This window comes from Colobus angolensis, unplaced genomic scaffold (genome assembly GCF_000951035.1).
Source record: "Colobus angolensis palliatus isolate OR3802 unplaced genomic scaffold, Cang.pa_1.0 Scaffold51, whole genome shotgun sequence".
NCBI classification, from domain to species: Eukaryota; Metazoa; Chordata; class Mammalia; order Primates; family Cercopithecidae; genus Colobus; species Colobus angolensis.
Genome location: NW_012118599.1, coordinates 9733228 through 9754884, shown reverse-complemented (window position 1 = coordinate 9754884; position 21657 = coordinate 9733228). Strand labels below are relative to the sequence as shown.

Here is a 21657-nt window from a genome sequence, read left to right as displayed (position 1 = left end):
AAAAAAAAAAAAAAAAGGACAGTAGTTGATTCTCTTGTGAAGAAGCTTAACCTCATCTTAGAGCCTGGAAAAAACTTCCTGCTTGATGATAAAATCTGTAATGTCTTCCCTTTTCCCTTCTGACTTTACCTTTTGTTTTCTTGTTCCTTCTATTTGCAAAATAAGCCCCAGTCACCTTTTTCCGAGCACAGCAGATGCACCGGATAAAAGGAACCATCCTGTGGAGCCCAAGTTACATTTGTCCAGAATACCAGCTGGGCACAGTGGCTCACGCCTGTAATCCCAGCACTTTGGGAGGCCAAGGTGGGTAGATCATTTGAGGTCAGGAGTTCGAGACCAGCCTGATCAACATAGTGAAACCCTGTCTCTACTAAAAATGCAAAAATTAGCCAGATGTGGTGGCGCATTCCTGTAATCCCAGCTACTCAGGAGGCTGAGGACGGATAATTGCTTGAGCCTGGGAGGACTGCGCCACATTACTCCACCCTGGGCGACAGACTCAGACTCCGTCTCCAAAAAAAAAAAAAAAGAAGAAGAAAAGAATACCAACGACGGGATTAGACCCTATCTCCCCACTAAAGACCCAACCCAAGAGGTTGCAAAAGTGGCTCTTCTCTGTACTTCCTAGCATGTCTACATGCAAAAGCAGTTTTAGATAGCTGCGGTGTTCTGAAAGTTTGAAAGCTGTATTAGTAACCCAAATGGCAGCTTATTACGCTTCAATTAATGAAAGAAGAGAACTGAACCCAAGATCTGGGCAGGGAGTGGTGGTCGGCGATGAATATCACTCTGATGCGTCGTGTGATCTAAGTCAGCCTCCCTACCTGTGTGGGAGGATGGGCGGTGAGACACACCCACACACACTCACCAGGGTGGCTCTGCAGAACGAGCACAGGAGGTCATGAATAGCAAGCATGTGTGGATTTGGGTATGGAGCTGGGGTAGGCTTCCTACAGCTCTCTATATTTCCCCCCAGATATGCACTTCTAAATCTAAAGTAAGGAACCCTGATTACTGAGTTACCAAAGAGGTTTTCCCAGCTGTACATAAAACCCACCTCCCACGCCACAGTCTCCACACTCTTTCGCAGACTTTAAGTGGATTTTAGAGTTCTTTGTTCATTTGGAATAATAGATCAAGTTTCTAATTAAAGCAAAACTCGGCCCTGTTTAAACTGTATCATACTGGGTAACCCACTTTACACAATGTGTTTCTAAAAAAGAACCTTTAAATTACCTCACACAACAAGAGACAATTCCAGTTCCCACAAGCAGAGCCAACAAACAATGATCCCTCCACAGTCGTGTGCGGGCTGAACACTAGAAATGAGATATGGCAAAAACTAGACACTATGAATTCATTGGACAAATGCTTACTGAAGATCTAATAGGTGTGTGCAAGACACCATGCCATGGGCTGAGAATAGAACCTTGAGAACTCTATTCCAGCCCTTATGAAGTTTACATTCTAGGTTGGAATGAATAGAAAAAGAATATACTCAATTCTCAACTCCTGACCTCAAGAAAAAGTAATTAATTAGAATTGAGATCACTGCTGAGAGAGAGGAATATAGAATCCTATGACAGGGAATTTAACAGGTGCTTCCCAGCTCAGGGAAGTTAGATAAACATGTTGATATAGCTCTTAAGGATGGAGAGGCAGAAATTAACTCCAGGTAAGAAGCAGTAAAAGGGGGTTAGACAGAGGGAACACCAGAGCAAAAGTGTGAAGCAGAAGGAAGTTCAGTACAGGAACTAAAAAGCTCGTGGCTCTATCTCAAGATGCAACAGAGGGGCCGCAGTTACATCTGAAGAGCCTCCACATGCTGATCTTAATTCAAAATGCAATGAGAAGTCATTAAATGTTTACATGATAGGTGGGGGGAGGAGGCATATAATTGCACCTGTGAATAAAAAAGCTATCTGCTTCAGAGCAGAGGGTGAAAGGGGTATATGGGAGAGTAGACGAGAAAACCCAGTTAGAGGGTGAAAACCAACATGGAAGGTGGTAGTGACTCGGACTAGGGTGGTGGATATGGAAATGGAGAGATGTGACAGATTTGAGGGCTCAGGTTAGCTGAAGTTGGTGAACGATTACTTATGGAAGGGGAAAGAGGAAGAAATCAGTGGTTTTCAAATAGGACTTAAGAGAGCGCTGGACAGAACACAGCTCTCAGGATGCCCCTTAGACCAGGGAGGAGGGGAGGTAAGCTCCAAGACCCCCATCTCTGCCTAAACCAAGCATCTCCACTTTACCAATTTGCTAATATGGCTTTCCAAGTAAGAATTCATTTGCAGGGGGTTTATTCCTAAAACAAGTCTGAAAATCACTGAACTAGAGGGACCTCGAAGGCCTCTTCCAATTCTGAAGTAAACAGTTAACCCAATCTGTGCTACAAAGCTGGAGGGACCGTTCCATGGACTCTTTTGCCTGAGTGAAACCCTGCTAAGAGGAAGACTTGGCAATATCCCTTTCTCTTTATAGAGACTCAGATGGCACCTGAGAAAAGCCATTTTCCTAAGGCCTTTTAGTCAACTCATGATCTAAAACTGGGCTTTTCCCACTAGCCTGGTGGCAACCCTCTGATTTCTAAGAAAATTAAAACACTGCAGAAATTATTCCCAATGATGATCTGGGAGTGAAGCAATGGGAAATGGGGATGAGGTGGACCCCATTCAAAAGTGGCATTTAAGAATGTTTTCCGTATAACACGACAACAAGTTGAGATGCCACCCAAAGCCAATGCTAGGAAAACACCTGAATTAGGGGATGCAGTCATTGAAAAGTACAAGAGAGTGGGAGCCAAAAGATCTGAGGTTGAGTCCTACCTGGTCAAGATCCTTAATTCCTTCATTTGTACAGAGTTGGATAAACTAGATCAGAGGCTCACCAAAGCCTCGGGTCTCAAAGGTAGCATCAAAATTACCTGGGAAGCTTTTTAAAAAAAATCACATCCCAGCCCCATCATCTGAGATCACTGCAAGTCTGCAATGGGGCCAGGAATTTATTTGGTTTTAGCTTTGGTTCATTTTCTTTTTAAGCTTTCCAAGTGATTCTGATGCCCATCCAAGTTGTGGATACCCTGAACTAAGGGCTCTAATCTCTGGTTCTGAGACACATTTTGGAGACAGCCCAATCGCACTCTCAGCACCACTCTCTCAGCCTCTTAACCAATCTGGCACTTTTAATTGTTTTAATATTGCCCTGTATTAATTAATATTTTTATGATGAAAATAAACATTCATGTAATAATTCTAACAATTAGGAACTATAAAGTAAAACATTTAAGTCTCTGCTCAAATCCACTCATTTCCAGAGAGACTCACTGTTAATTTTGGTGCACATCTTTCCAGACCCTTTTCTGAGCATTTACACATAATACATACGCACATGCATGCATACCTTAAATTGGCTGTTCCCATTGATTTTTGTTTTGTTTTGTCTTACATATCCAAGGGGACTGTCGATACATAGTGTTCTGTGGTTTGCTTTTGTTCATCTTCTAACACTGCATCACTAAAATTTGCAAGTTGGACTAGGTTGTATTCACCTCTAACCCTCTAAGTGTTTACAATTATTTCTGTCAAGTTCCACCTTCCCTGTAAAGCCTTTAAAATTATTCCTAGACACCCAGATTCCAAGCAGATGAATGAACTCTTCATCACATTTCCTGTTTCTGTTCATCATATTGGTGCCTAATTATATATTGTCTTGTGATGTTTGCTGATGGCCACGTAAGTGTATATACTTATCTTCCCATAATGATTACAAGCAGCTCAAGGCCAGGGACGACCACATAGATTGCATTTCCTCCCTTGCACAACTACCTCAATAATGAAGATCATGGGAATAAGAAGCAAAGCGTTCTCCAAGCCAGGGGTCAGCAAACTAAATCCCACAGGCCAATTGTTCTTATAAACACGTTTATTGGAATTCAGCCATTTATGTAGGTATTGACTATGGCTGCTTTCATACTACAGTGGCAGAGTTGAATAGTTCCAAAAGATACCTTATGTCCTGCAAACTTAAAATATTATCCAGTCCTTTACAGAATACACCATATATACTATATGCTGCATAATATACTATCCAGCCCTTTATAGAGAAAGTCTGTCAGCACCTGCACAGGGCAGTCAAAAGAAATGTCAAAAAATACAGAGAGCAGAAGTTCACTCACAGGAATCGTCAGACCTCTGAGAGTTTAGCAATGAGTACTGAGATCTTGGCTTCCTTTCTTGACACCCACTCCAACTCACACACCAAATCTCATCCTTTCATCCCCTGCTTAAAACTCTCAATCACTTCCCACATGACTTAGGATGAAAGGCAAAGTCTTTAACAAAGATAGGACTTTCTCTGGAATGCCACCCCGACCACCTCTCTACTAATAAAAACAAGTTTCACAAGATCCCCTCATTCCCATTTTTTCCCCCAGTATGGCTACCACAATTTTGTACTTACCCATTTTTCTGTTTAGCATGTCTTCCCCTATGGATCACAAGCTCCATGTGGACAAGGATCAAGTGTATTTCATTTACTGGTGCTATCCATGCCCTCAAGGACCCGACTCATGGTAACATCTGACAAGTGTTAGTTGAATAAATGAATGAATGGACTTACAGACCATAAATAATTAGAACCAGCATATTAGAAGTGGTGGTAGAGGAGGTTGCTAAAGATGAGTGCAGGTTTTTTTAATTGTTGTTGTTGTTGTTGTTTTGAGACAGAGACTTGTGGGTTCAAGCTATTCCCCTGCCTCAAACTCCCGAGTAGCTGGGACTCCAGGCGCCCGCCACCACGCCGAGCTAATTTTTTGTATTTTAGTAGAGACGGGGTTTCCCCATGTTGGCTAGGATGGTCTCCATCTCCTGACCTCGTGATCCGCCTCCCTCGGCCTCCCAAAGTGCTGGGATTACAGGCGTGAGCCAACATGCCCGGCCGAGTGCAGGTTTAAAAGCAAGCAGGAGAAAACCCAAAGCCTCCACAATGTAGCCACAATAACTCAAGAGATAAAGCAGTCTGGCCTTATACCCTTCAGTACAAGGACAGATACTTCATTTCATCTCCAAAGACCCTGAGGACATCACTCTGTTTTAACAGAACGACAAATGGCTTACAGGAATTACACTCTGCAGGGTACTTAAGGTGACAAGCAAATGTATCAAAGAGTTAAAATATTCCCTCCTCATTTTTGAGGGGGGCCAGGGGGTCTCACTATGTTGCTCAGGCTGATCTCAAACTCCTGGCCTCAAGCATTCCTGCCACCTCAGTCCCCGAAAGTGCTGGAATTATAGGCATGAGCCACTGGACCCAGCCTCCCCTCTTATTTCTTCACAAAAGGTGATACTAACTTGGTGATTAGAATTACAAACAGCATAATAAGGTTATCCTCTCGAAGTTATCTATGCTCTATCCTAGTTTAAACTTTAGTTTTTTGGAAAATTTCATTTATCCAAGACATTTATTTCACCAACAATGGATACATGAGGTAAATATCAGTGTGCCATTCCAAACTGTACAGGATTTATGAGCACTATAAAATGCCTATTGAATGACTGATTACAAGGTAAATCCAGAACAACACAAATTTCAAAAAAGGGAAGAGGTAGCTCTAAATAACCAACTGTAAAGACTCCCTGGGTCTCAGCATTCACCCTGGTGAGCCACATCACACGTCTCCTGTTGTCACTTCTATTCTAGGACACAGAGATGGGCCTGACTAAGGACAGGAAGCACCCAGATCTGCAAAGACATGTCAGAATGTTGATGCCTATTTATTCTTTAACAATTCTTACTCCATGACCTCATCCTTCAAACAAACAAAAGATTCCTCACAGCTGATGGTTACAATATATTTTTGTCATTCTTGTTCCCTATCAAACTCTAATAATTTTTAGTGGAAAATGAGCAAAGTCAAGGCAGCGATACACTTTTTTTCTATTCATAAAGGACAGGCAGAGAGACTGCCTATGAGTTTGTTGTAGAATTTTTTTAATGCTGCATAAAACTAATATTTTGAAGAGGAAACCTGTTACCATAGAGACGATAATGCAACCAAGTTATTCCTGAGATGGTGAATCTAAAACATGATAACAGATGATCAAAAGGCAAAAGCCAGGCAGAGCTAGACCTTTCAGAATTTCTGATCATTTTATTTTGAGCATCATATTAAATGTGTAATATCAAGACACTGGCTGCTTAGAATTCTGTAGATTTGAAGTGGGGGAAAAGGAACGCTCAAAGAGGAAGGCTTCAAGGACAGAGCTTCCACAAATCCCAGACAGAACTGTTCCCAGTTACGTTATATACATTTGGTCAACTCTTGCATTTGCTACTATCCTCTCTGATTTAAAAAAAAGTCTTCTGTTGCTAAGACAAAAGCAGGGACCGTTTTTAAAGCTGGCGAATATAGAGGATGCCAAGGCTAGAATGTGCTGACTGCAGGACTGGAAGGAGGCAGGCTCAGGGGACACTGGAAAGAGGAAAAGCCATGCGAGACTTAACCCAGGTGCTGTTTTCCCTGGAACCTGCAATGCAGGAGAGTGTACACTCAGCAGCACTCAATCCTGGGGCCACAGAACCTCATCTCCTTCCGTGTCCTTAGAAATAACTATTTCTAAGACTTCTGCATACATGAAGAAGCCAAGAGTAGGCTACCCATTTATTTAGTCACTAAGTAGTAAATGAATTGGCATTTCATGCAAGACAGGAGGAAAGATGCAGAAGGAATGTTACTCTGTGCTCACTAAGGATTTAAAGAAAAGCATATGAACCAAGGCAAAACCAATGACTCCAGCCAGTGCAGCAACTCCAGCATAAAAGCACACATAAACAAAACCTATTAATATTTTAGCCTATAGCGTGCTGAGCAGCCCAGATCTACCAGGTACTAGCTAGGTGTGATAGTGTGATCTAATAACTATATATTTGGTCTCTGTCCCTGGTTTCTGGTGCACAACTCCTAAAACCTTAAAATCTCCAGTCATAATAGTGTCTTTTGTATGCTAATGAGACGATTGGTGGCTGGGGGCTGCTAAGTAGCTTCAGGATAGGGGCTGGTCATAAGAAAGACCAAGGTATGATTGAAGGGTTGGGACTTTCAACTCCACCTCCAGCCTCAGGGAAGGGGAGAAGGACTGAAGGTTGAGCTGATCACCAAAGACTAGTGATACAATCAATCATGTCTAAGTAATGAAGTCTCCATAAAAGCCCAAAAGGACTGGGGTTTGGAGAGCTTCTGAACAGCTGAACACCTGGAGATTCCTGGAGGATGGCGCACCCAGAGAGGGCATGAAAGCTCCATGCCCCTTCCCACACACCTTGCCCTACGCATTTCCTCCATCTGGCTGTTCATTTGTATCCTTTATTAAGAAACTGGAGTTGGGCGTGGTGGTACATGCCTGTGGTCCCAGCTACTCAGGAGGCTGAGTAAGTAAAGTGTTTCCCTGAGTTCTGTGAGCCGCTCTAGCACATTAATCAAACCTGAGGAAGGGTTTGTGGGAACCTTGATTTACAGCTGGTCAGGCCAAAGCACAGGCAAAATAATCTGCGGCTTGTGCTTGACATCAGATGTTGGGGGCAGTCCCCTGGGACTGAGTCTTTAAACTGTGGGATCCGACCCTACCTCCAGGTAGACAGGTCAGAACTCAATTGAATTAGAGGGCACTCAATTGGTGTCTGCTGGAGAATTTGGTGTCAAAGGTGTTGTATTTAGCCTTGTGTGCGAGTAGAAAAGCATGTTGGATTTTTTTATTCTTAATTCTGGGTGGTCTTGGCAAATGACTCACTTCCGTGTCTCTGCTTCCTCATTAGTATAAAGGAGTTAATTAGCAATACCTACTCTTCAAAGACTGTTTTGAGAATTGTTAATACAGATAAAGCAGGCAAAACGTGTCTGATACATAGTAAGCATTCCATAAATGTTATTTTAATTATCAATCCCGCCAACTTAACGATGTACTATATTTTAACAATCTTTTAGTTTTTTACTTTTATTTTTCAAATTTTCTAACCAGTGATGGAAAATCCTTTCTCTTTTTATTTTATTTTATTTTATTTTTTTTTGAGTTTTTTGAGACAGAGTCTCACTCTGTCACCCAGGCTGGATTGCAATGACACGATCTGGGCTCACTGCAACTTCTCCCTCCTGGGATCACGCAATTTTCCTGCCTCAGCCTCCTCAGTAGCCGGGATTACAGGCGTGTGCCACCATGCCCAGCTAATGTTTGCATTTTTAGTAGAGATGGGACTTCACCATATTGACCAGGCTGGTCTTGAACTCCTGACCTCAAGTGATCCGCCTGCCTCGGTCTCCCAAAGTGCTGGATCACAGATGTAAGCCACTGCACCTGGCCAAGACAATCTTTTAAAACACCCCAATTAAAATGCAAGTATTCAATTCCTGAGAAGTGTATCAAAGACTTCAGATTTTTAAAAGCTATAATCCTGAAACAAACCATCCCGGACTAAGAGCAAGTAACAAAACAAAAAATACAGACTGCACAGCAAAGAGTTAAAAGAGAAACATGGGTCCACTAGCATTTTCAAAACATTTACAATAAAAACTTGGTATACAGCAAATGAGAAAACACAAGAGAGCAGAAAGGATTTACTGTTAATAAGTACTTTAGATAACTGGAGAAGAATTTAAGTAAGCATTTCCCACAGTGAGTTTCCCTGATCTAGTCCCATGCGATATTAATGATTCTATGGTCTTAAAAAAGAGTGAGCATGGGAGGGCAAGGGGAGAGGATCGCTTTAACCCAGGAGCTTGAGACCAGTCTGGCAACACAGGGAGACCCCGTCACTACAAAAAATTAAAAAAAAAAAAAAAAAAGCCAGGTATGGTGGTGTTCCAGCTACTCAGGAAGCTGAGTGAGGTAGGAGGATCACTCGAGCCCAGGAGGTTGAGGCTACAGTGAGCTGTGATCACACCACTGAACTCCAGCCTAGGTGACAGAGCAAGACCCTGTCCCAAATTAAAATAAATAAATAAAAATTTTAAAAGAGTGAGTAAGCTCCAGTACCTGCCTGTTTCTGCTCACAATCTAAGATTGGTTTTTACATTTTAAATAGTGTTTTAAAAATCCAACAAATAATCATATTTTGTGACATATAACAATGATATGACAATCAAATTGTAGTGTCCACAAATAAAACTTTATTGGAACACAGCCACACCCAATCTCTTAGGTATTGCCTAGGGCTGCTCTCACCATTCAATCACAGAATTAAGTAGTTAGAGCAGAAATCACATGGCCCATAAAGCTGCAAATATATATTATCTGGTCCTTCACAGACAAAGTTTACCAGCCCCTGGCCTAAAACTTTAGAAAGTGCTCCTGATTAGAGCCTTCTCTCAGAAAGGCACAGTTAATATTAACCTATTGATGGCGCCAGCAGGCCCTGCAGGAGAGCTGCCAGAAATGGTGACTTAGTTGAACCTAGCACTCCCTAAACATAGTTGACCATAAAACCCTTTCCTCATGCAATGAGTATTACTGTCTTGCAGAACATACTAATGTAGTTCTTACCACAAATATGACACTAAAGTCCAAAAAGTCAACAAACCTAACATTTAAAACATCACATAGAAAATTCAAAGTTATCAGAATAGTTCATTGCACCTGCAAAGAGATCAATTTCTGTTAAAATGAACAGCACCAATAAAATGAAAATATTCTCAGACACAAAATATTTTCAGACACAAACAAAGAAAAAGGTTTAAAAATATAAGTCTCAGCTGGGTGCGGTGGCTCACACCTGTAATCCCAGCACTTTGGGAGGCTGAGGCAGGAGGATCACTTGAGGTCAGGAGTTTGAGACCAGCCAACATGGCCAACATGTGAAACTCTGCCTCTACCAAAAATACAAAAATTAGTCAGGCAGGGTGGTGCACGCTGTAATCTCAGCTACTCAGGAGGCTGAGGCAGGAAAATCGCTTGAACCCGGGAGGAAGAGGTTGCAGTGAGCCGAGATCGTGCCACCTTCACTCCAGCCTGGGGGACAGAATAAGACTCTATCTCAATAATAAAAACATAAATCTCACTTTTATGTTATTAAATATAAGAATATTAAAAGTAGAATGTAGAAATATGACATACACTGCTAATAAAAGCTTATAAAACTAAAAATGTATATAAAGAATTCATGCAAATGTGGCTAACATAACTCCTACTCAATCATTACGACAGAGGGCTACATGAGTACATAATTACAAAGGTGATCATCCTATGGATAAATGTCTGATATCCCTAGGAGCTATTGAAATTCAAATTTGCACAACCAAGGACCCTCATATATCTATAATTAAAGCAGTGTCAATAAATTATAGTTATAAACTCCAATACTGGCAGTCTTGTGGGCTAGAAAGCACATTTATAGGTGGCTGGTGGCATTCTAAATTAATTCAGTTCTTCTGGACTACAGTCTGGCGATGTGCAGCAAAAGCCATAAAACTGTTCATTCATTTCCTTTGACCCAGCAATTCCACTTTGAGGAACACAGCTTGGGGAAAAACCAAAAAGGAAAAAGAGCCATTGGTTTATACAGAGACAACTTCATTAGTGCTGCTTGTAGTGGAAGACCAAAGAGACAGCAAGCCAAGCATCCAACAACCGTAGAATGGCTCAACACAGTGCCAACTGGAGGGGATAGAGCTATTAAAAAGTGGCAGCCATAAAGGCTTGAAATGAGTGAATCACAGGCACCTCAAACTTATTCAATATGCATCCAAACTTAAGGCCTCTCAGTTTCACCCACTGCTCCCCAAGCCTTCCCTTTCAAAGTAATCAGACCACCATAGACTGCTCAATGTGGGAACCTAGGAATCAGCCTTGATCACTGCTTTGTTTCAATATCACCTGCTCCTTCCTATCTCGCCATCAGCAAATCTCTCCAAAATTTCTATCTAGTAATCCCCATCTTCATTGTCACTGCCCCAGCACCATCATCTCTGCCTTGAATTACTGTAAAAAGTGCTAACCGGCCTCCAGCTTCTATGCTCCCCTTCTCTAATTCATTCTCCACAGAGCTGCCAGTGAGTTTTTTTTTTAATTGCATTCAAGTCATATTATTACCCTGCTTCCCACTGCACTCTGTGTGATGTCGTGATCCCTTAAAGGATCTTGTGTGATTTTGCCTCTGCCTGCCTTTTCAAGCTCGATCCATTGTCCCCATTCACTGAGCACCAACCACCGTAATCTTCTTTCTATTCTCTGAACATGTAGGCTCTTTCCTCCCTCTGGGCCATCCCACATACCGTCCTTCCTCCTGGCATATTCTTCCTTCTGTTCTTTAAATGGCTTGTTCTTATTAAGCATCACTGCTTTTATGGCATCCAAGAAAGAAAGCCCATGAATAGCCTTTCACTATCATATACCCAAAGTCTAGCAATGCTTGACATTTAATAGATGCCCCATAAATTTTATTAAATGGATAACATATAAAAATATATCTCTCTAAGATAACAGAAAATACCTACACTAAGAAAAGCAGAACACAAGCAGGTACATACACATTAGTTTTAACTATACATAAATACTGTAAACAAAGGGAATTGAATTGAAATGACACATAAAGAGAATTCTACACCCAGTAGGTTCTTCTAGTCTGCCAACTTACATAAGTTTAAATTGTTCTTTCTTAATAAGTCAACTATTCTTCAGTTGTAGTTCAAAGGACTGAGATGTAATTCTAGCTCCAACTAACCTCTAAATTGTCTAGAATGAATGAACAGTTAGTTTAAATCAAGATCCTTCTGAAATTCATTAATCATTTATTGCTTAACTGCTATGTGTCAGGACATTGAGCCAGAAACACAAAGATGAAGAGCATATTATCTTTGAGAAGCTGAAAAACAGTATTAGCCCTGAGCTTTTCAAATGAGGAAACACATACAAACCTTGTCTATTTTGTTATTTTTCCTTGACCAGGTCAGCAAGGTTTAAACCCAAGAGGAGAGTGGAGTCATGGACTTCTACACATAAAGGAACAGCAAAGACTGAATCATGATATAGTTAGGATGTACATCCTCTCCAAATCTCATGTTGACATGTGATCCCCAATGTTGGAGGGAGTGTTACGGCAGATGTTTGGGTCATGAGGTGGATCTGTCATGAATGGCTTAGCATTGTCCCATTGGTGATAACTGAGTTCTTTAAATTCCTACCAGACCTGGTTGTTTAAAGAGCCTAGCACTTCCTTCCCACTCTTCTGCTCCCTCTCTCACCATGTGACACACCAGCGGCCCTTCCCTTCTGCCATGACTAAAAGCTTCCTGAGGTCTTACCAGAAGCCAACCAGATGCTAACTCCATGCTTCTTGTACAGCCTGCAGAGAACCATGAGTGAAATAAACTTCTTTTCTTTATAAATGACCCAGTCTTGTATATTCCTTTATAGCATCACAAAACGGATTAACAAAAATATCCAGCTAAATTATTCTGGGGACCTGTTACCATTTGCCTTGGAATCTCTTTCTTCCTTCCCAACACTCCCACCTCTCCTCATCCTGGGTAAGCTGACCTGGCCATATATAGGATGAAATCAAACAATGGTCTTGTCCCAAAGGTTATTTGGGAGACCAGAATTCCAACCTGTTTTCCAGGACAAATGATTAAATAATTTCCTCTCACCCTTTACCTTTTCCTAGTTTACTCAGTCTCTACAACCTACAAAGCGATGTTTAAAAGCTTACTTAAGCGAGTGCTACCAGTCAGTATGATAAGCCACACACAAACACATGACCTCTGACACCCCTCAAATCATGGAGTTAAACCGGTTTCTAAGAGACCTGAAATGAAAAGTGAAAAAAGGAAATACTAATAACAGATGGTACAAGCCCGCGCACTTATTCTATACAAATAACTAGGCTGGCAGCAAAGAAAACCCTAAAAGGTCCTCAAGTTCTCAGGATAAGTGAGTTGAAACTACATTGCTAAGCAGAACCCATGTCACACCGTTACTCACTAAACAAATATTTTTCAAAATGACCCAAGTAGCAGGAAAGCAAAGCATTCATTCCCTATTTATAACATTTCAATTTACAGGAGTATCTTTCCATCTTAGCCACGGCACCATTGCCCGTCAGAGTCACACCATAGGAAAATGCTGGAAAAAGCTTACCAATGACTGCATACCCTCCCCTTTCAATCGTTGCTCTCACTTTATGACCAGCAGTTTTAGTTAAACTTCCAAGTACCATCATGGAGCAGAATTGCTCATTAAATTTCTGGAAAGAGAATGTTCAACTCTAGGGTAAAGTCATTCTCTTTACAGAAAACAAAATTCTGGTAAATTAAGGTGACCTCTCTCCTACCAACAACTTTCAGAAAAAGCAGTGTGCACAAAGCCACACTGACCTAGATTTAAATCCTCTCTCCTGCAGTTGCCAACTGCATGACCATAAGATTTTTCAAACTCCATTCGCTTATCTGTAAAATGGGGCTAATGCTACTACCTCATAGACTTGTCAGATGTATTGAGATCATTTGTAGAAGGTATTCAACACAATGTCAAAGATAAGTACTCAATAAATAAGTGATAGTAATACTAATGATTAATATGAACACCCACTTGCTTATTCCTCCCCTCTGGGCTCTCAGAGCTGAAGCCCTATTGAATTCACAGCTGCTCTCATTTGATTCCAGGACTCATGGACTCACTCCTCTCCTCTCTCCTAAATCCATTAAGCTCATGCTCCTTTTCCCAAAACAGATAGATTTGCAAGGGAGCCAAGCAACAGAGCCACACAGCAGTATTGAGAGCAGCGGAACAAATAGAAAAGTATATAAAGATTAGATAATGAGCCTTGCTATGACTTAGCTTACTAAGTGCCCCCCGTTACTTTTCTTGTTTTTATTTTTGTTTAGCACAAAGTCTTAGGTATAATTTTTAAATATGAAGCCACAGGGCAACGTCCTGATTCCCACCCACACCCTGCTCAGCCCCACACCTGCCTGAGATCTCTCTGAGTGCAACTTTCCCACCACCCCACACATCTGTCATCTCAAAGCCAGGATACTGACAAGAAAATCTTCTGGTGGCTTTTAACACCTCTCAAGAACAGTGAGATTGCTATTGCCCACTGATCTCACTGAGATCACTATTGCTCACTATTGCTTTGAGTCAGCAGCCTAAATATCAGTGAACCCCACCTCTAGATAGCCCTCAGTCCTGCCTGTACTCACTGATATCTGCCAGGTTCCTCTCAGGTTATAACCTCTGCCTAAGCTCCTCCCCTCTTGGATTCAGGCTAGAAATGAAGGTGGTAAGAAAGCCAGGTGGCAGCGTGCAAGCCAATTTAGGATTCCTATTTTATTTTTTGGTATTTGACAAACACAAACACTGGGGCAAGGCCAATATTTATTCATGATCTTGCCCCATCCTAAATAATCAAAGCTCAGCAGCTGTTGCTGCTACAGCCACAAAACCCAGCCTTCTGCTAATGCTAAATGAGGATCCAACTTTGGGGACCAAATTGATTCCTATTATGGCTCCTATTGTCATTCTGTCAAACAGACATATCTTTGTCTAATGGTCCACACTGAGTCAGCTCCAAGTGATCACTGGACACAAGCCCAAAGCTCAGAGATAACCTGGGCTCTTCCTGTCACAGAAAAGAAGCCCCTGAGTTTTCCAAGAAGTTGCTCCTGACCTGGTATCACCGGAATTTGCCAGGCATGCTTGGGGAGAAAGAAAGCCAACAGAATATTAGTGCTTGCTGGAAAATAAGCATGAGGAAAAGTCACTCAATTCATACCAGCCCCTGAAGAGTAATGGTCCGATAATGCACCTGACCATTTTGTGTCACCAAAAACCAAACCAAAAAAAAAAAGACATGTTTATTTAAGGCAACTAGAGTTTACATGCTTTATGAAGGACCAGCTGAGCACAAAATTAATTTGTAAACTGTCTATGCAGCCTCCAAAGAGGCTTCACCTCTCATCTTTGTGGATATAGTTGCCTGAAAAGTGAAAGTGTGATGTCTCCACATTCTGGTCTACAATGCAGAAAGGACAAAGACCATCTGCCAGAGCCAGCCCAGAAGCTCACACCTATTTGTTCCGACCCAATGAGAGCATACCCGGAGAAAAGGACTGTCTGCAAACTGCCCCAGAAAATACAGCATTAACTGTGCTTACCATATCCTGCTTGATAGACTTGGCCAACATTTAGCCACACTAAAACATGTCAAGCGGGCATTAGGTGGATATATGCCCTTTCAAGTCTCCCTTTTTTTCCTTCCCAACTTAAGGTAGTCCTTGAATCCCATTTACAAGGAACTTTTTTTATTGCTGATTTGATTTACTTGTGTAGTTTATTTACACTAGAGGTTTGTTTGTTTTGGACTGGACTTGAAGAAGATTCAAACACGTGTCTTCAGAAACAGTTCAGATGAGAGCGCTCAACTCTGTTATACACATTTTGAATGTAATGATAACTCATGGGGTCGGTCAGGACTCCTGCATTCCAGCACAGGTTTTGCACTCCCCATTCCTCTGATTAGAAGTGGCTTTCTCTACCGAGGCTAATGTATGTCATTCTCAGATCTGAAAGTGGTTTTTTTTGTTTTTTTTTTTCCTCTGATTCTCAGACTAACAGCCAAAGTTACTTCAGGTATTTTAAAGATTTTAACATCAATCATATCTTGTGTATTACGGTAAGTACAGTACCTTCATCCACTGATTCCATATGAGCAAGTAAAACCCAACCAGCACTGGTGATGGCCATGTTCATTTTATATACCATATAAATTGTACCTTCATGGCAAGATCCAAACCCCAGTTCATCCCTGGGTTCCCACTGCCCAGGGTAGTGCCTCGCTTAGAAAGGGTGCTCCATGCAGGTTCATTCGTAAACATGAAAAATGAGTCACTTCCCCAATAGAATATTTTTTTTTCTCTCAACCAAAAAATATAGGGTGTTAAATCAGTATTTTTTATGCTCCCTTCCAGCTTTCTCATTCTAGGATTGTAGAGCTAAGATATATAGGAGAGAGGAAATCTTTTGGATATAATATCAGCTCTAATTTAAAGTTCTGCTTGAATTTGCCAGCAAGTCTTGACGTGATTCAGAACTTCAGCCCCCACCAGACCACTCCATGCCTGCCCAAACAGTCAAAGTGAATTGCCAATGTGCCAGGTAATGTACTTTGATAAATGAAGATCAGGAGGTAGCACTAAGCTACATGTCTGGTTTCAGTAACAGAAAAACACTATTACTTGGCACTTTCTAGGCAAACACACAGCTAGACAGGCTATAACAGCAAATAGTCCTCTATCTGGAATTCATAATGCTTGCACAAGAGTGTTTTCTAGAACTTCACACCTGATACCCTTACCAGTTATGGCTCCCTTCTCTTCTGACTGCCTCACTGCAAACATCCTATCTATGCAGTTAAAGCGAGCTCCCTGAGGGCAAGAGGCGTCTCTGACTATGTATTGTCATGCTAGGCAAGCCATTCTAGAGCATTCCTTATCAGTGGAACAAACCTAAAGGTCTTGTCTCTGCCTTACAGAGATATGATATAGCAAGGGTGAGTGTCTCCGGCAGGAAAGTACAATTGGTAAAGTCAAGATGGTGGAAGGTAATCTTAGATTCTGAAGACAAAGCACATCCATGCACATTAGACTCACTGGGTGTTGAGCAACAAGAACGTTTTGTCCACCTGAGCCCCAGACTTTTGAACCCAGCTCTTGTCTTTCAGTGTATGTTTTACTTCCTATTATCATGCAGACACTCATCAGAAGTAGAAGTGCAAGCAACAAGACTACTTCCTTCCAAAAGCATTCCTGTAATTCTCATTCATGTTCTGTAATGAACCAAACCGCCCTCTTAACTGTTCCCCAACAACAACTTCTCTGTTGTTACATTTTATTACCAAGCAATTTGGACTTGTGAAACACGCAGTGTAGCACAGGGCTAAAGGAGGACATGAGCTGAAGAGCCAGGCAGTCCTGAGTTCTGGCCCCAGCAATATCACGTGCAAGCCGTGTTGCCTGGGACAAACTAATGAAATTCCAGGAGCTTCCATTTTCTCAACTATAAAATGGGGATAATATCACCTGCTTCACAAAGATGCTATGAACAAGTGAGATATCATATACAAAGCACCTGGCATGTAGCAATTGCTCTCTCCATACATATACAATTGCTATATATGTGTGTTTATATATTATATCACATTGTGTGCATACATATTTGTATTTTTATAAGCTTACAGTAAGCTATCTTTCATGCAGTTAGCCAGTCATGACAAACAAAAAGTCGCAACACAAAAATGACGACAATAAATATTGTCACACAAAAACGGACATATTTGAAAGAAGAGCATTAGAAGACATAATAAACAGAACACTTTATTTAGATTATTGCTTTTTTAATCTAACTGCAATATGTGGGCATGCCACTAACTTGCCCACCTCCCCCAGTAGTGTTCTCAGTACCCTGCCATGTGTACCCAGGCTCCAGTACCTGGTGTCCATCATGTTCACATGGCCAACGATCCCATTGGGATAAATACTTCTTGGAACAGTATCATGAGATCTTCATTTTACACATTAACAAAGTCTGTCCTGTGGACTTGGGCATGCAGAGTAAGAATGTGAAAGACAAAAGGCATTTCCTCCCCACCCTGGATGGGGATTATAACATAGTCTCTGCTGATTCCTGGCACACCCTCCAGTCACCCTTCAGGATGAAGGGCTCAACCTCATGCCATTCTATGAATTTAACTGAAGTCTTTTTAGCATAGCTAGCAGAAGAATAAGGAATCCTGTATTGGTTATCATCTTGAGACTGCTCCTAATCCCCATTATAAATTTTATTTTTTTCAAAGCAGCCAAACTTAAATTGTCAGGTCTTTCGCTGCAAATCCAGTGCAAAATTTTTAGGATAGGTTGAGTTTGATGACTTATTTTTTATTTTGGTTTTTGAGACAAGGTCTCACTTTGTAACTCAGGCTGGAGTGCCATGGCATGATCGCAGCTCACTGCAGCCTCAACATCCTAGGTTCAAGCCATCCTCCCACCTCAGCCTCCTGAGAAGCTGGGCATACAGGGGTACACCACTACCACACCCACCTGACTTCTTGTAGAGATGGGGTCTCACTATGTTGCCCAGGCAAATCTCGAACTCCTGAACTCAAGCAATCCTCCCACCTTGGCCTCCCAAAATGCTGGGTTTACAGGCGTGAGCCAGGGCGCCTAGCCTGATGATTCAAAAAAAGGAGCTGGGCCCTTTCTCAGTTAAAGCAACCTACCGTTTGATTACATCAAGACCTTTGTTTAATTACCTACCTCATGCTAAAAGGTAAAATAAACGGAGTATTGCACAATGACTTAAGATTTAATCTGGGAATGGACTCTATGAGGCATATAATAATCAGATGTGTTGGAAGCACCTGAAACATAGTAGTGGTTAGTAGTGGATCTAAGGCCGTGAAAAAGGAACCGATGATAATTCTCACTCCACTGAACTAGGATCAGTGTTCCCATGGACCTAGACGTGTTTCTCTCCACAGCAAGACTGTCCATTCAGGTTCATTGTCCCAAGAGACTCCCCCACTACTGCTTACCATCCACCACCCACACTCGTTTCAAAGATATAAACCTTGGCCATGCCATTAGTAAATGGGCAGAAAAGAGTTTCTGAAGGGAGACTGTGACTTGCTTCATTATAAATGCTAACAGTAACAAACTTTTCTTTAGTCTCTCTCTTCCTCTTAAAACACACACAGAAGGAACCAGAGTGTCTGTAGGATGAATTCCCAGGCCATAGCAACTGCAATGCCCTGAGATCTAAGCAGTTCTTGGCTGGCCAGGCGTTAAGCCCTTTTGGGGAAGGAGACAGCAAGCCTGCTTTTCCCTTACACAGCCCTGCCATGAAAACAAGCTCTTGTTTTTTGTTTTTGTTTGGTTTTTAGCTAAGAATCTCCATCCTTCCTGCAGGGATAAAAGATAGGCAAGGGAAACTCAAGGGTTTGATCTCAAATTTTCTTCCTTCTAACTTGCCCCTTCACCCCAATAGTTGGAAATAAAGGGAGGGAATTTGGGGGAAGTTGAGGGTAAGTTTTTGGTCAAGATGATTGAGCCGAGATGCGGATGCAGCTTGGGCGATGAGGGAGACTGCACCACCCTGCAGGGTCACCTGCCTAGCCACAGGTAAACGAGGGATCGGAAAGACCGCAGAAAATTCATCTTCCTTTACACACGTCTCCTTTCCCCTCCCCCCATTCAAGTGCCAGCGCGCTGGCTGGCTGGAAGCCGGCGCTTTGGAGGCGCCGGAGAGTGGGTCTAAGGGTGATATTTCGGCATGCAGAACCTGAGACCCCACCCAAGCCAAGTGGGAAGAGAGAGGGTAAAGGAATGGAGGAGGGGGCTGCTTGCGCCCTGCTTGGGAATGGACCGCGAGGTAGCACCCTGAGGTCTCCGGTGTCCGGCGCGCACCGGTACCACTCTCTTCCACTGCGGTAGCATCCCGACATGACATTGCAGCTGCAACAAAGCGCCGGGCTCGGCCGGCCCTCGGAGCCCCACACCAAGGCCCCGGCCCCACACCACGCAGAGGGGCAGTGGCCGATGGGTGGAGGGCTGTGGCTGCGGGCGTGGGGAGCTCGAGGTAGGCCAAGTAGGGGGAAAAGCCCTCAAATGCGCAGAAGCCGGGCGGCCACCTCTAGCGCCTCCTCCAGCAAAGCCAGACTGCAAGGAAAACAATTCGTCTTCATTCCCCAGTCCCGGCTGAGCCCTGCGATTCCCCCAAATAACCTAGTCGAGGCCCTCCGGTGTGTTGCCTTCCCTTGCAAACCCCTCAGTGCCCGTAACCCAGTCGGCCGGGCCCCGCGCCTCCCGAAGCCGCGGCCCGGAGATCCGCCCGGCTCCCAAAGAGCCGTTCTTTCTGCTCCGGCGCCGCCGCCACCCCCGGTCCCCGCAAGCGCTCACCAGCAGAAGGGAGCCCGCGATCATCGTGGCTCTGGCTCCGCAGGCGATGCGGCTGCAGGAGGCGAGGGCGGTGCTGCTGCTCGCAGAGGTCCCCATGGCTGAGCCGGGGACTCGCAGGGGCGCCCGGGGCGCGCGGCCCCACGGCAGCTGGAATCGGCGGCTGCTTCTGCCCAGCGCCGCATCCACCGCCGCCTCCCGGGCCGGGAGCCCATCTACCTCCAACACCCCATGTGCACTGCTGCAGCCGGGCAGAGGAGGGAGGCGGCAAGGGAGGCTCTAGGGGAGCTCAGCACCTGCCCAGCGGCGCGGCCGCCCAGGCGGGGAGAAGCCACCGCGACTGCAGCCCGCGCCTCCGGGTGCTGTCCTCCGACAGCGGCTGTGGAGAACCAGGGAGGAGGGCTGGGCGCGAGAGATCAAAGAAACAACTTCCCATAGCGAAGCTTCCAGCCACTGCCAACCACCCTCCTCCGCTGCCCAGACTGGCCGGCGAGGACTGAGTCGGTGGCCACCGGGCGCAGGGACACACGTGGTGGCGCCGAAGGGGTGGGGGACCTGCCCTTTGTGATGTCACCCGGGAGGAGGCCGGGCTCTTTGTGCGGTTGGAAAGAGGAAGGCGTTCCAGGTACAGCGGGGAGGGAGAGGGTGCCCCTTGGCGTTCGCTGAGGGAATTGCACTCGCCTGTTGGCCCAGGGAAAGCGCTGAGAAAGCATTACATCCCTAATCTAACTTTACTTCTTTTTTCCAAGATAATTCCAACTAAATTATTTCAGCTGCAGACGCCTTTCCATTGTTTCGGACAAGATGACTAAATCAGACAGCGATGGTGAATAGACCACAGAGCACTTACATCAACTGCGTGACAAAAAAGGAGACCTGTGCGTTGCTTCCCCAACTTTGCTGCGCTGCGGAATCACCTGGAGAGTTTAAAACATGTATATTTATTCCTGGGCCCCACCTCTAGAGACTCTGATTTAATTGGAACAGGATATGACCTGGCCTGGGCATTGAGGTTTGTTGCTGTTGTTGGTTTGTTTTTTAAGTTTTCAAGGCGATTTTAATATGGGGCAAAGTTTGAGAACCTCTGGGCTTATGAATGCAATTAAAGAAATCCAAACTAACAGGATTTAAAACTCAGAGTCAGTGGTTTTGGGTCCATGGATGGTCTTGGAGAGACTCCTTGAAATGTGTCAAAAGATGCATTTTCCTAATTTAAAAATCAAGAATTTAGAATCGAATTATCACTGAGATTTTTTTAAATCAAACTTCCCCCAAAAAATAATGCTAAAAATTTTTGAGTTGATTTCCAAAGGCCTTGTCAGGATGTGGATGGTAGAAGAGGTAGCACTCTGCTTCAGAAGGAGAAATGGAATATTCTCGTGGATGCTGGCATCTCACACACTTCTGAATGTGAGAGAGCACCTATTATCCCTTTCTTTGTTTCACCTGCAGGAAGGCCGAGTCTCCTGACTGTGGCCACCATTTCTCCTATCATGTTATCCATCATCTAGGTACTGACAGCACGGCACACTGTATTGATATTACCTCTTCAGCCGTCCAGTCAACACCCCTAAGTTGGGAGCCCTATGGTGCTGGGCTTATCTTAGCCTTCTTTGGTCCCATTTCAAAAGAATCACACTCTTTAAGCTATCAGTTTCAAGATCCAACACCCAGTGCTTCTGAAGATAACTTGCTAAGTCGTAAGTACCAACGATTTACTT

At 43.5% G+C, this 21657-nt stretch overlaps 1 protein-coding gene across 1 annotated transcript in view; it reads right to left on the bottom strand.

Annotated features, from left to right (window-relative positions):
* The window catches only part of TNFRSF21 (tumor necrosis factor receptor superfamily, member 21), a 74240-nt gene extending 53712 nt beyond the window's left edge, over positions 1-20528 (bottom strand). The window contains exon 1 of the mRNA XM_011960273.1: positions 19940-20528. Coding sequence (XP_011815663.1) covers positions 19940-20035 — 96 coding nt within the window. The 5' untranslated portion in view covers positions 20036-20528. The remainder of the gene's footprint in view (positions 1-19939) is intronic.
* Positions 20529-21657: the final 1129 nt, after the last annotated feature.